We start from the raw sequence: 15228 nt of genomic DNA, 5'->3' as shown, positions 1-15228 counted from the left end.
AATCCAAAAATCAAAGAGGTGGAGCTGAGTCGGCCGAATGAAGCCTGATTGCTGAAGCCACGCGGCTAGCTGTCACTCAAAACAGCCACGCCCATAATTATGCATAACTTTAAGAATAAGTTTCAGCAATAGTTACAGTTGTCATGGACAGAGACACTAGCTGTGGAGACCAAAACTCTGTTTGGACCAGGCTGTAAACATGTTAATATGGAGGTCTATGGGGAGTGACTCCATTTGAGGAATGGCAGTTTTTGGCTCCTCCATGTTGGATTTACTGGATTTTGCTGCTTGACAGGATCACACAATGTCTCTGTCACGTCTTCTGATCTGATGATGCTCATGGAACCAAGAAACAAGTCAGGGTCACTTCAGCCACTGGGTGGCGCTGTCACTTTAAAAGGGCTCGTCCTTCTTTCTCTTTGCCTCCTTCACCTTGTTTTTCTCTTTTGTTTTTCCATTTATATCTACTCCTCCATCCACCCCCCCCACTTCCTGCCCATTTAATTAAATATAACTGTTAATTTCTCCTCTTTTTCCTCGTCTTGTTTCCTCCTCACCTTTATATTTCCTCACCTTTATATTTCCTCTCCTTTCTTTTTCTCTCCTCGTTTCCTCTCCTCTTCTCTCCTCTTGTTTACTGAACTTGTTTCCTCTCGTTTTCTTGTTTTCTCTTTTTGTCTCCTCTCCTTGTTAGCTTTCTCCTTGTTTCCTCTCCTCTCCTCTTGTTTCCTCCACTCCTCTCATTTCCTCTCCATGTTATCTCTCCTCTTCTTGTTTCCTCTTCTTGTTTTCTCATCTCTCGTCTCCTTTCTTGTTATCTCTCCTAGTTTCCTCTCCGCTCGTCTCATCTCCTTGTTTCCTCTCCTCTTGTGTCCTCCACTCCTCTCATTTCCTCTCCTTGTTGCCTGTCCTCTTGTTTCCTCTCCTCTCTCCTCTCCTCTCCTCTCCAGCTGATCTTCCAAACTTGGTCATGTTCTTCGTTCTGCAGCCAAACACTCTTGAGGTTTAAACAACATCCATCACACACACACACACACACACACACACACACACACACACACACAGGGTCTGCTCTGGTCTTTACTCTGTTTCTATTTTAGCTCGACGCTCACAGACAGCGGTCATGGCTCGCTGCAGGAGTTACTTGCGAGGGCTCGCCATCTGCGTCACGGTGCTGCTACTGGTAAGCTAACCGCTAACTGCTAACAGCTAATTGCTATCATGTTGATAGCAATTAGCTGTTAGTTTGACCTTGGTTAGGGTGAATGTGATGATGAGCAGCTCGAATCTTCATCAGCAGCAGGGAGATTTATCTGATAATGAAAAGAAATTAACTGATTTCTTAAAATGAATATTTTAATTTTAGCTTTATTTAACTTTACTCTGAGCTTTCTTTTCATTCATATTGCAGCAGGTTTATGCTGGAATTAAATATGATGCAAAATTTGAAAAAGCGATGATTTATCTGCTGGATGTAAAAATTGTAAATATGAATTCAATATGATTAAATTTCTTTAATCACTCTCTTTCTAAATTTGAAGGTTCAAAGTTCATTGTCGAAGAGCAGATTTAGTTGTTTTCCATGAGCTCCAGGTCGAAGCTGATCTTCTGTTTTTTAGTAAAATCTCAAATAAAATGCTTTTAATGCAAAAAGATCATTTTCTTCAACACACATATTTAATAATCTGTCCTTCGGGCAGATTGCGGTGCAGTTCTGTGATCACCAGTCTGAGCTGTGTTTAACTGGTTTGTCTGTCGACGGTTCTTTGTGTCGTTTCTGAAAACATGTTGCTCTACGCTGACGACACACTGATGTCTGTGACGCTCTTTACATTAATGTACATGTTAGTGATGAAATCTTTAAACATAAACTTTAAACTTACCTTCTTAGTTTGTCTTTTCAATACTTTACTGTTATATTTAAAGTACTTTTTTGCCTGTAATCTCTCTTTTTATTGTCTTTTATGTATTTTATTTTTAACTTTAACGATTATCAGCTTGTGATTCACCTCTAAAGCACTAACCTGCATCAAAAGCTGCTACAAGTTTAATGAGCTGATATCAGCGTCGACACTTCGTCCAATGGGCAACAACAACATGTCAAAGAAACGTTTAAGGTCGTTTCTGATGCATGTTTATTCTGCATTCATACTTTTTTCAGCAAAATGTTTGTATGTGTTCAGTGTTTATGCAAGAAAAATGATATAACATTCATAGTAACGTGCTTACTTGTGTAATCAGTGGTTAATTGTTGTTTAGATTTCTTGTTCATTTCCTCCTGTTTTCTCCTTCGTGCTTCTCTTCTCCTCCCACTGTTTCCTCTTTGTTTCCTTTTCTTCCTCCACCAGAAAAGAGCTCAGAACTCGAGCTTAGTGATGCAAAAACACTGTAAATAACCTCTCTCTATATATACATATTGTTTTTTTGTTGATATATTTTTGTCTTTTGTCCATAATGGGCCTGTTTTTTCCTCTGCTGTCATTTTTGATTTCTTTTTTGTTGTTTGTGTTGCAGATATTGTGTTGTGTAATTTTCCTGACAGCGTTAAATAAATTGCAAATCTAATCATATCAGTAGCTGCAAAACAACTTTACAACATTCAATTAAGGACTAATTGCAAGAAAATGCTTCAGTGTAAGAATATGTTGTAAAACAGAGCCTGGAAACTTTAAAACTGAGACAGATGACGTCTGCGATTCAGCGTCGTCCGAGTTCCCAGCTGATGGGAGTCTGACCAGCGTCTCTCTGGGGAAACACAACAGTTTGAGAGGAATGTTCCTGCACTTACGGACTTCCTCCTTCTGTGAAACCCAACAAACTCTCAGTCGCAGCAGTTTAATCCAGCTCTCCTTTGACGTTTCCGCTCATTATCTCTCTGCAGGTGTCTGGTGTGGTGATGATCGGCGTCGGCTTTTCCTCCATCGAAGGCAGCACACCGGTTGCTGAGGTGACTGTGTGTGTGTGTGTGTGTGTGTGTGTGTGTGTGTGTGTGTGTCTAACCTCATAACATCTAACATTAGAGCTGGAGGTGGTAAAGTTGGAAAAAACAGCAAGTAAAGTAAACAGCTCATTCAGATTCAGATGAATTTAGTGGCCATCTGTCTCCTTCTCTGTCTCTCTGTCTCTCTGTCTCTCTGTCTCCTTCTCTGTCTCTCTGTCTCTCTGTCTCCTTCTCTGTCTCTCTGTCTCTTTCCCAGTTGTTTGACCAGTTGCCCAGTAGTGATGGTTTACTGGTCCTGCAGGTGTTCGGTCCGGTCACAGTGATTTTGTCTGTTCTGGGCATCTGTGCTGCGACGTTGGACCTCAAACCTCTGCTGCTGGTGGTGAGACACACACACACACACACACACACACACATACAGACACAAGTCTTAAAAACTTTCTGATTTGCTTTATGGCGACTTGTGTTTTGTCCTCATAAGGAAGGCAAGTCCCCACAGTGTGACTGTATAAACAGACGCATGTCCCCACAACGTCAGTAAAATATGTATGCACATGCACACACAGAGGGGGCGGGGCTAACCTGTGATTATCTCCTCCAGTTCTCTGCTCTGATATTCGTGGAGTTCGTGGCTCTGATGGTTGTTGCCTCACCGCTGGTTCAGGTTCAAGCTCAGGTAACTTCCTGTCTGTGCGTCACCTTTAATGCTGTTTGATCCTCTCTGAGTCGACACTGCTGCCCCCTACAGGCCGAGGTGTTCATCACAGCTGCACACACACAGCTCCTTTTCTCCATCACTGCTCCTCAGTTGTTTTGCGTGCTGCTCTGCAGATGGACGGTGCCGTGGATGAGGTGTTCCTGAACGTAACCCCCCTCCACAGAACAGAGCGTTACATCCAGAGCGAACTGAACAAACTCCAGACCTCGGTACGAGACATGCACACATGCAGGAAATAAAACAGTAAAGTAAATAAGATGTCATCCAGAAAGAAGCTCGGCAAACACAAACAGTCTGTTTGTCACAGGCAGTAAAACGTGCTCCTCCTGCTGTTAGCCTAGCCTGTTAGCGCTCTCAGACATTTACAGAGTCTTTCTCCACATTTTCACGATGTTCTGAAACACTTGACACAGACTATCTCCTGAAAACAATCAACCAAATGTATTTTATACACACACACACACACACACACACACACACACACACACACAAACTACTAACCAACAATATCCTGGACAGTAGCACAAAGTTACGTAACGAGGAAGTTACATAATGGTTGTTTCGCTGTGGGAGATTATTTGTCTGCTGATGAACTAAAAGCAGGTTTCAGTCTCATATCTGACTTTTACATCTCTGAACCGTCTAAACGTCCTGAATGAAGTCTGTCTGCTTCTCAGGACTCTTGTTGTGGTTTGAGGAGTTTTGAGGATTGGGAGAATCAACTTCCTGCCTCCTGCTTCTGCACGCCTCCCGCTCCTCCTCCGGCCTCCGACCTGCAGCCGAGGTCAGACGAGAAAAGACTTTCTGGATTTCTGTGAGGTTTAAGTTTTACAGTTTAGATCGTTTTTAATAACAGATTCATTGATTTCTAGAAGAGTCTGAGTTTCTCTTGAAGCTTTTGAGTGCCAAAGATTTTTTTAGTAGCACACAGAGCTTTGAGCTTGGACACAGTCCTCCTCAGGACCTCCTCAGGACCTCCTCCTCCTCCACAGAGGACAAACAGTGAAAACAGCTGATCTCTGCTGTTCTTGTGTTTTTGTGGCTCTGCCCTCGCTTGCATTCCAGAAGTGCTGCTTCAGTTTTCTTCTTCTCTGTGTCACAGTAACTCCAGCTCAGAGGGACCCTGTGTGATGGTGGGCAGCGACCTTTACCCTCCGACCGCACAGGTCATGGGTAAATTATGGGTTCACTCAAAGGTAACGCACGCTCAGACGACCCTGCCTCAGAGAGATGATGCTTATGTACGAAGTCACTTGCACTCGTGATGACGTTGTGGTGACAAACGTTCTCGCTGCCCGGGTGATGTGCAGAGACGACCTTTGTCTGAATCACGCAGGAGTCGCAGGGAGGAGGTGGAGGTCCGGCCTCCTGTCTGTGGTGATTCACGCAATAAAAGCACTTAGTTTAGACAAAGACCACGAGTTCACACAGGTGGTAATAAAAGGCTTATGACTGACCTCTGACCTCACTGATGGACCGTTAGCCGGGAAGTTTCTTTCCGTCAGAAGAAGAAAAAGAAGGTTTTAAACATGTCGAACGTTGACTTTTGACCTTTGACCCGTGCAGCCCTGCGGTCCCATCCTGAAGAGCTACCTGAGCTTCCCCATCAAACTGAGGATAGGAATCATCTCTGCCTTCGCCACCATCACGGTAACCCGTCACACCGTCCTCCTTCACAGCTCGACCAGTTTGCGTTTTTCTCTCCGTTTGTCATTTTGCGTCCTGAATGCAGATTTTAGGTGAATTAAAAGACTAAAATATTGGATGAACGTAATGGAAGAGAGACATGGAAACAGACTGATTATCTGATTATAACGGAGCTGCACGGAAATGAGCGATGCAACTTTATACTGTGCATGTCATGTCGTGTGTGTGTGTGTGTGTGTGTGTGTGTGTATGTGTGTGTGTGTGTTGCAGATGGCGGCCATCGCTCTGTGTCTGGCGCTCGGTCTGGAGAAATACTGGAAGACGCCTCCAGTAGAATCTACAGTCGATGACTTCAACAGAGTGAAATATCAGCCCAAACCCTCCCTCACCTGACCTCTGACCTCTGACCTCGTCACTTCACGCCGCTTCATCGTTCACTCTTTGAGGAATCTTTGTTCCAAACAGCGTATTTATATTTGACAGAAGCAGTGACTCGGGCTGGTTTTGTTCCGTTTGCTCGTTTCAGGACGTTTTTAAAGATGCTCTCAGCGTGATGTTAAAGAAGACAGAGCGTCTCCAGGCGTGCAGCCTGTCTTTCATCAGGATGATCTCACAGTTAGACAGAAACCATGTGGGGCCCTGCTAAGGAGGTTTTCAGCTTGGTGTCATTTCAAAAGGATCTGCCTCACACGGAGTCAAAAAACAGGCAGAATGTCGGTGTGAAGACGAGCTTTGACTGCTTCTGTCTCTGCTTCTGACCACATGTTTGAAAACTTCATCCAGTCCGAACGTGGACGCTCAGCTCACGACTGAAGCAGGAGGCAGGGCTGCTGGCTGTGATGAACTGCGTTGTAAATAAAGTTTTTTGTGTCAGTGGTGTATGTGTGGTCTTCACTTGTAGTTCCCCCTGCAGCCACAAGATGTCAGTAATGCTGGAAATGGTGAGCCTGCAGCAGGTCAGTGAGTTGTTTGTGGTTCAGTCAGGTCAGATTCCTCAGTTTAAGCCTGCTTCCTCACTAAAAGCTTCCCTGATAAAGTTTTGACTTTAAATGATCTTCCTGCGGCAGATTACTGGAGCATGAAAACAACAAATGTCATTTATAAGAAGATAAGTTCACGGTTTGTTAAACAGTGAGGCCACAAACACCGACTCCCACACACACAACGATTTGATGAGTAAACTCTGTTAATCCTCAGCGTACCTACAAAGAATGTGGTGGACAGGTGCTGCTGGTAAACATCTCATTAACATATAAACAAGCTCAGTCCGGCTCCTCGGACAGGTGTCCTGTAGAGGACCAGAGGACTCCTCTCTTAGTCCCTTCAAAATAAGATCCTGGTTCCAGCCACACAGTCCAACTCTCCAATAATCTGTTTAGATGGTTCCAGCAGGTTTTACAGGTATGAGGCGTCTCTACAGGTTCAACCAGGTGTCCCCACGAATGACTTTCCTACTGGATGATGCTGTACATCAGAATCTATATTTCTATATTTCTGTAATGGCAGCTTTCAGAAGAAGCAGTGGAGGAAGAAGAAGAGCTTTTACTGAAGTGGAAGTACTGAAGAAGAAGCATTTTCTGCAAATGGACTTGAAGTATTAAAAGTAAAAGTACTCATCCTGCAGTAAAATATCTGCTGTGACTGATCTCTGATTCCACGTGACATTATTAGACTGAAGCATCAGCGTTTGTTTGAACTGTTTTACGTACAGTTAGCTGGTTCAGTCTTACGTCTCTGTCTCTGTGTGACTGTCTGAGTGGACACAGGTGTGCTGAAGGCAGAGCAGAGCGTCACCAGGTGCATCTCATGCAGTAATCGAGCCTCCTACAAAGACTCTGCTCCTCCACCCTAACAGACCGTAGACTCTGCTGGCAGTCACTGTTGTCCAGAGTCGACGTCTCGGCCAACATGCTCCCAGTTCCTCCAGAGCGCTTCCGTCCTCGCTGCCGGCCTCGTGTCCAGTCCTTGGAAAGTCCTGCCTGTCTCGTCCGTCTGTCCAGCCTTCCCAGCACTTCTGCCCATGTCTTCGAGTGTCTGGTCGTCCTCCAGACCTGCCCCGCCTTCCGTTCAGGCCCAAGGTCGTCCGCCTGAGGTTTCCTGCTCCGTCCCAGTCCATCCCTCCATTCTTCACCTCTCAGGCTGCCACACTCTGCTCTGGACCTGCCGGCCTCATGTCCCCACCCCGGCTAACCTGCAATAAACTACCTGAAACCTCTCACCTGTCTGCCCCTGTGGTTCACCTGTTAGCCCTGTAAGAGACAGTAGAAATGCTGAAGTAAAGTACAAATACCTCTAAGTACAGTATTTAATTTAGTACAGTATTTAAGTAAATGTGCTGTATTTTAGATAATTTGAGATGTGCAAAACAATCATGTGGTACAAAAGTATTTGAAGTCCGACAACATGATTCTGTTTTATCCACTTAAGGTGACTTTTGTTATATATTGCTTATTGTGTATGAAGTACTTTAACAGAGCAGTTCTGTAACTGTGCCAAAAATCATTGTACTGTTCAGGAAACTGGAAACCTCGACAGGGCGGCAGATTATTTATTTATCTTTAATCTTTACTTGACAGCAACAAAGCACAATACGTTTATAGAATAAGCTAATTTCCACATGTTGTCCCGTCGCCGTGACGATGGACGGAAAAGAAGCTCAGGTCGACGCGTTTTTGTCCTTCTGCTTCTGTTTGTCTCTTTGTTTAGGACACGCTCGGCTTTCACAGGATTTCCTCTGAGACGGAGCTGACGACTCTTAACTTTTTCCACTTTCACACTTAACCTGCACAGAACATTGACATGAGCTCAGGAAAACACAGAAAACACAGGAGGGCAAATGCTAACTTTGCTAATCAATAGTGCTTTTAATGAAAGAATGGTAATAAAATGCTAACAAATACTAATTGAGGTCAGAGGAGTTTGCTAAAAAGTGTTAAAATTGCTGATTAAGTTCATAAAAGACAGCTAATATTAACCTGAAATGCTGACTAAGCTAAAACAGCACGTGGCTAACACACACTACCTGATCAATAAAGCTTCCGGTAGGATGCTAAAATAACTGTTTAAAAAAATGCTAATTCAGCGAGGATAGCAAGTGAAAAGACAATGACAGGAAAACATTCCTAAAGTTTGTTTTCGTCTCTTTCTGGTCGAGCTGTGTAGGCTCACGTTCGGACTCACTGAAGAAATCAGTGCCAAAGGTGAACACACCTGGCTGAGGACAGACAAACATAAAAGGGTGGAGCCAACAGGTGGGAATACTGCTGCATACCTCCTTAAAGGTGAGCTCCTCCTTACAGCTTGGAGAAATGTCAACGTTCAGCAGTTAAAATCTGCTCTCTGCCTACCCAAAGGCTCATGGGTATAGTAGTATTGAGAGTAACACATCTAAAGCTTAACCCTACAGTATCATGAGTCACCCAGGAGACGCAGAGGGCGTGAAGACAGCAGCTCACTGTGCATTAAGCTCATAGTTTAGTTTTTTTTTTTTTTTTTTTTTTTTTGTAATGGCACACGGCGTGCTGTGACAGGGTGGAGCCATCCGCCCAGGCCTTCATGTTATGTTCACAGTATATTTCCAGGATGGCGAGGCCGAGCTTCAGCGTTTTTTAGGGAGGGATTTCCTGCTCTGGGTCAGTTCTGGGTTTCGCAGCACCGGCAGATGCTAACATCCTGTTTGAAAACGTGCCCCCTTCTCATTCAGGGCTTTTCCAAGCGTGCCGTAAAGTGAGCCGACAGGAAACTTTGCCTTGGGCGCCACCCAGGCACCACCTTGGGTTTCTATACTCTGCCCACCGGATGGGAATGAGTCATCCACAGTCTCTCTCTGATGACTTTCTCATCGATGGATGTTTACAGCCTGTCTGTGCATGTCCTGCTGCAGCTCCGCCAGAGCTGTTCTGGGAACAGTCCACCACAGTCCACCACAGTCCTGCAGCCAGAGGAGACCTGTTGAACGGACAGTGTGTCTGTAAGTGTGTGTGTGTGTGTGTGTGTGTGTGTGTGTGTGTGTGTTCATGAATCATTAAAAACAGAAAAGGATTTATGAAACCTTTGTCAACACTGTAGGATGGAAGATATTAATATATGAGTGAGTGAGATGATTGAGGTTCAGCTTTATGATCCTGCTGTGAGATTTAAGATCATTTCCAGTCTGGTTTTCCTGCTCATGTTCAGTCCACTGACGTGTTCTCAGGACTGTGTTTGTTTGCAGCCGACTGACTCACGGCGGGTTTAGACAGTCACTAAATAGAACTTTCACCGTTTATCAAAGCGCTTCACAAAACAAATAAGACAACCAGCACAAACAGAGTCTCAGGAAGAACAAAACGACTCAAAATGAATTAAAGGAAGAACAAAAAGAAAATTAGACAAAGATGAGTCTAAACAGGTGAGCCGCTGTTTACGAGCTGAAAAACAAAGCGTGGACCGAAGAACAAGCAGCAAACCCAGAGACCTGCTGCTGATTCAGGGCTCAGGGCCGCCGCCGGCTGTCCGACCTGCAGAGGTCCAGAGGTCATCACAACAAGCTTGACCCGGGCTGAAAAGGACTCAGAAACACCTGCCGGAGGCGCTAAAGCTCTGCAGCAGCAGGATGGACCAAACGAGGAAGAGGAGAGGGGGACGGGGTCAGGTGGAAGCCGAGAAAAGAATATTTCAAATGCTGTTTTAGTTCAAAACCAACCAACACACAGTTTTCCCCACACGAGGGCAGGCGGGGGGACGCGATCCAGGTCTGGTTCCAGTGCCTGAGTTCAGCTGCTGCTGCAGGTGTGCCTTCATTTTTATCTCACAAGTGTCAAGTTACAGTTTCATCATCTCACACTCTCACTTCCTCCATTAACCTCATCTGGCCTGAGAAGAAATGAAGGTTGGATCACTGCAGACAAACCTCTCACTACTTCCTGTTTACACCAAACCCAAACTCGCCAGACAGGTTGTGAAACCCCACCAGGTCAAAAGAACTGTGTCGAAACACAAGTCTGTGTCTTCGTGTGGTGACGGTGCCACTCCAGTGTTTCCACAACATTCACTTTACACCGCTGCTCTGACACGATCACTGACGTCCCCCAATCACACGGAGCGGCAGCAGGTGAAGTGAACATAACGCTGTTGGTACAAACGAGTTGAACAACGCGCCAACATACTGACAGACTCAGTGTTTTGTGTTTTTAGTCAGAGGACATGAAGCAGACTGATGCTGTTTTATCCTCGTTCTTCATGAAGTTTTCACTGCACCAGACTCTGTTTGAAAAATGGCCTTTTAAATGATGCGTCGCTCGTCAGGACATGGTCACCTGATACTTTACTGGTTACTAGATGCAGCTCAGCTCGACGGGACTCATGGTATCAGAGTTTGAGAGACGCTTCACGGGCTTCACATCACCGGCTCGTCGCCTCGTACATGGGTTTCCTGTTTGGCACTGATACTGATGTTCCTCCTGCAGCAGAGACGGAAACTCTCAACCTTCAGAATGACGTTCGGACGCCGTCCACCGACACGAAGGGTGAACCTGCTCTCAGAGGAGACGTATCCTAACAGACGAAGACGTGTCTCTCAGCCATATTTCAGTCAGCTCACGTATGTGGATCTGCTGTCTCCGGGCAGGTTTAAGATCCACCATGACAGACGACCACTTATCCGTCTGCCTGAGACTTGCCTCCAGCTGCTACAGCCCTGACTATGAGAAACTAGCATCCTCCTCCCAATGCCAAGGACCCCATTAAGGTAATCACTCCCTTCCCTGAAATGGAAAACACGTGTCTGCTGTACAGCAGCAGCTCTACGCAGCTCTTCATGGGAGAGAGGCCGGGATTTCAGGCTGCTGCGTCTTCTGATTGTGGAGGAAATGTGAAGTGTAAAGCTGCTGGAGAGCTGGCTGCAGTGTGTTTGTCTGGATCTTCAGGTTTCATTCCAGGCAGAAATCATCGCCTCCTCCCCTGAAGTCACTCTGCGAAGCCTCCAGGATATTTTCTGCCCGTCTCAAATGAACCTGATGACAGGAAACTCTTCATCTCTGTGGTCATTTGTGCAGACTGATTGAGTTTTGAAGAACGTCGGATGGAGCGATAAACGTTGAACCGCAGCAGCTCGAGCGTATCTGAGACACGTCATTAACATGCATGATTTATTAAAAAATGGAGGTGGCGCTGTTCAACATGTATCTCACAGTGTGATCTCAGGGATCCGGTTCAGACCAGAAACCCAAAGTCAGCCTGCACACAGGCCCTCAGTCAGAGACAGGTCCTCACAAAGCGCCTGATGTGCAGCTGGAATAATCTCAGGGTTCATTCACACGTCTCGTTTGGAGCAGCTGATTTGAAGCCGGGAGCGTTTCATCTGAAGATCAGCTAGTCGAGATGGAACCAAGGCTTCCAGTCGAACCACAGGCCGGTGTGTTCGTGGTGTGAAAGCAAATGGACCAACCGGCAGCATCGGTGATGTACATGTGTGATTATAGTCCAAAAACTAAACCACAAATGAATCCATCCAATGATCGTGAAATCCAGGAAGTGACCTCATAACAGACCTTTTTAAGCCTTAGCTGTTATTTATTCATGCAGATCCTTCGGTGGGGAAATTGGACTGAAACGGCCTCATCAACACACCTGCATCTCAGGTCAACATGTGGCTCAATCCAAATCAGGAGGAAGGATTTTAACCTCAGCTGCAGCAGCAGAGACGCACGAGGCCTGAATCTGATTCATATTGAACAGGAGAGAAAGATTTTAGTGACTTTTGAACATTGGAGCATAAATAATTTCACCTCCCTTTAAAGAGCGAGAGTGTTTTTTCCCATCGACGGGTACAACATGGTGCGTATGTCCACTCTGTGTGACGCTTATCTGCAGCTATAAGACGTTAAACTTGAAAACCACAGTTGAAGCAGTCGAGCTGTAGAACCACAGCCAGGTGTGACCTGACAGGTCCAGAACACACTCAGTCTGTGTGGAAGCATCGGGCTGAAAGTGGCACAAAAAGGGTCTGACACACCGGCTGAAACGTGAACTGAAGTCAGAGAAAATCAGCTTAAAGGAAAGACAATCAGGCCAAAAGGCTGGAAGCTGGCCGACGTCCAGCAGCTCTCAGTACGTGATGTTCAGGGCGGTGAGGTGAAGCTCGGGAATCACACGTTTCCCAACACGTGTGGCATTCATGGTCTTATATGTGGGTGGATTCTGCAGCTCGACCTTTAAGAGGAATTCAGAGAAATGTAATCTGCTTCGACTGCTCGTCTCCACACGCTGAACAAACAACGAGATCAACAAAGTGAAAGAAAAACAAAAGATTCTTCTCTTTTTGAAAAGAGTTAATAATAAGATAATCACACGTTTCAGCGCTGACGTTTAACTCCTACAGGCCCTGCTGCTCGCTGCCAGAGGTGGAGGTGACACACGGTGACCAGCAGCTTCCGCTCCGTCAGGACGTGGAAGAAACAACTGACAGTAAGAACGAAACCTAACTGCTGCTTTGCTGTTTGGTGATGTCATGTTTTTCTTGCAACATCCAACATTTTGCACTTGCACACAAACATCTTGGGGTTTTCTCAGAATCTCAAATCTCAACGTCACCAACAAACCTGTTTCAAACCATATTCAACCGTCTGTTCCTTCAGCTTTTGTTTTTGGTGAAATGGAGGTGAAAACAGAAGCAGAGTGAAACCTAACAGCCGTTTTGGTGGATCAACGTGAACAATGATGGGATTTTGATCCTTGCACAGCCTCCTGCTAAAAGACTCGCTGTTCACTTAAGCGATTAGCAGAGAGTTTATCGTCTGTGAGCTCGGGTATCAGACAGCCCGGCGTCGTCCACAAACCTGTGGAACAAACACAAACAGCACAAAGAAACACAGAAACACACGTTTAAGAGGACAGAAGTTCAGGTGCTTCAGCTTGGAAACACCATCGGCTCTTCATCATTTATGAATCAAGTCAGGAGCGTCTCAACGTTTGATTACAACAAAACAAAGTCAGAGTTCGTGCAGCGAGTTCGCTAAACGAGTGGAAACTGACTGTTAAAGTCTGAGAGCAGAGGACAGACAGAGGACAGACAGACAGACAGACAGAGGACAGACAGAGGACAGACAGACAGAGGACAGACAGACAGACAGAGGACAGACAGAGGACAGACAGACAGACAGACAGAGGACGTACAGAGGACAGACAGACAGACAGACAAACAGACAGACGGACAGACGGACAGACAGACAAACAGAGGACACACAGAGGACACACAGAGGACAGACAGAGGACAGACAGACAGACAGAGGACAGACAGACAGACAGAGGACACACAGAGGACAGACAGACAGACAGAGGACAGACAGACAGACAGAGGACACACAGAGGACGTACAGAGGACAGACAGACAGACAGAGGACACACAGAGGACAGACAGAGGACACACAGAGGACGTACAGAGGACAGACAGACAGACAGAGGACACACACAGCATGAACTGATGTAGAAACACAAAGAAACAACACTTTCATCAAAAGATTTGATGGTACAAACACACCTGATTTACACCTGGTATCAATGTAGGATCTGGACCTGGACCTGGACCTGGACCTGGTTCTGGACCTGGTTCTGGATCTGAATCTGGACCTGGATCTGGACCTGGACCTGGATCTGGACCTGGACCTGGATCTGGATCTGGATCTGGATCTGGATCTTTCCTTCATGTTCACACCTGCTATTTTTACTGCACTCTCATCATGCTCTTAAGTAATTTGAGGTGGTGGCAAATCAGCCCCAGACTCCCTTGAAAAAATGCAGATTTTTGGATTGTTGAGTTTCAGGAAACTCTGTAAACTTTATCAAACTGTCTGCGACACATTCTTAATCATCTGTCCCCTCTTTTAATACAGCAAATGTGACATGTCAAGTTATGTTTTCTTTGTATGAAAAGCCTGTGAACAGTCACCACATCACCAAAACATGTATCCAACATCGAACAGGTTATCAAATAATTCCTTAATATTAGTCGATATGACTTTTTTATATATAGTACAAAACGTCTCTGTTCATCTCAGGACAGTGAGTTTTATTCTTTGTGCAGCTTTTAATCAAAGCTGAAGTGACCGCAGTGAGATTTATTTTCAATACGAAGGTGAAGATGATGAACAGGCTGCTTTGAACTGCTCTTCCTCTCCTGTCCTCTCCAGCTCTGCCCAGGTGCTTCGTCTGATGGCTGAACGAGCTGCACCTGAGCTGCACCTGAGCCTCAGACTGAGGCCTGTGACTGCTGCTCTGGCTGCTTCTCAGCCCGGAGTTCATGATGTGTTCGGACTTTGTGGCTTTGCTTAGCCTTGACTTCCTGTTGTGGGTGTTTGTCTCAATAAATCTCATGGATTTGGTGGTTTTAAAGGTCTTTAAAGTCTTTTTTGTGGTTCAGTGGGGTGAGCGGTGAGGGCCACCTCAGGCTGGGAGCTAACCGCCCGTAAACTGTGTTTAGCAGCACAATGTTGTTGCAGCTAACTTAAGCTAACTGGTTACATTCTGGAGCGGTTGAGTTGAGTTATCTGAAACATGTTATTATGAAAAGTGTCTTTACAAAATAAACTCCTGAATTTTTTTTAAATAAAATGAGAATAATGAAACCTTTTCAGTCATCTCACTAATTCATTCCTGTGATTTAAACGTCACGCTGCGTTCCTCATTGTTTCGGGCTTCCACACACTTCAGCCTGCCGAGTGACGTCGGACAGCAGAGTGAATTCAGCTGCGGCCTCGGCGTCGACGATGTTGGTTCAGATAGCAGCGCAGTGGAGGCTGACGCAGGCGAACTGGACCACCGCTATCAAACACTCGATGATTGGCTGCAGCTGTGTTTGCTCTGCTCTCACTGTGTGACAGGTGCTTTCCGTTCGGCCAACACGCCTCCTCGCTGCCCTCTTTCTACCACCTGTTTCCTCACAGAT

The 15228-nt window shown here is 45.7% G+C and overlaps 1 protein-coding gene across 2 annotated transcripts; it reads left to right on the top strand.

Annotated features, from left to right (window-relative positions):
• The first annotated feature begins 1025 nt into the window (after positions 1-1025).
• Positions 1026-6185, top strand: LOC143315189 (23 kDa integral membrane protein-like). 2 transcript variants are annotated; one of them, XM_076722724.1, is made up of 9 exons: positions 1026-1183; positions 2882-2947; positions 3198-3323; positions 3543-3617; positions 3773-3868; positions 4337-4473; positions 4762-4855; positions 5226-5309; positions 5577-6176. In XM_076722724.1, the coding sequence occupies exons 1-9, from the start codon at positions 1124-1126 to the stop codon at positions 5697-5699; spliced, it is 861 nt and encodes a 286-aa protein (XP_076578839.1). In that variant the 5' UTR covers positions 1026-1123; the 3' UTR covers positions 5700-6176. The 2 variants fall into 2 exon arrangements, with proteins under 2 accessions (XP_076578839.1, XP_076578840.1); XM_076722725.1 differs by having other exon boundaries at positions 1030-1183; positions 4337-4443; positions 5577-6185.
• The last annotated feature ends 9043 nt before the right edge of the window (positions 6186-15228 follow it).

The sequence above is a fragment of the Chaetodon auriga genome, chromosome 22 (assembly GCF_051107435.1).
Source record: "Chaetodon auriga isolate fChaAug3 chromosome 22, fChaAug3.hap1, whole genome shotgun sequence".
Classification (NCBI taxonomy): Eukaryota; Metazoa; Chordata; class Actinopteri; order Chaetodontiformes; family Chaetodontidae; genus Chaetodon; species Chaetodon auriga.
The sequence above is the reverse complement of the archived record's forward strand: the minus strand, read 5'-3'. Positions and strand labels throughout refer to the sequence as shown.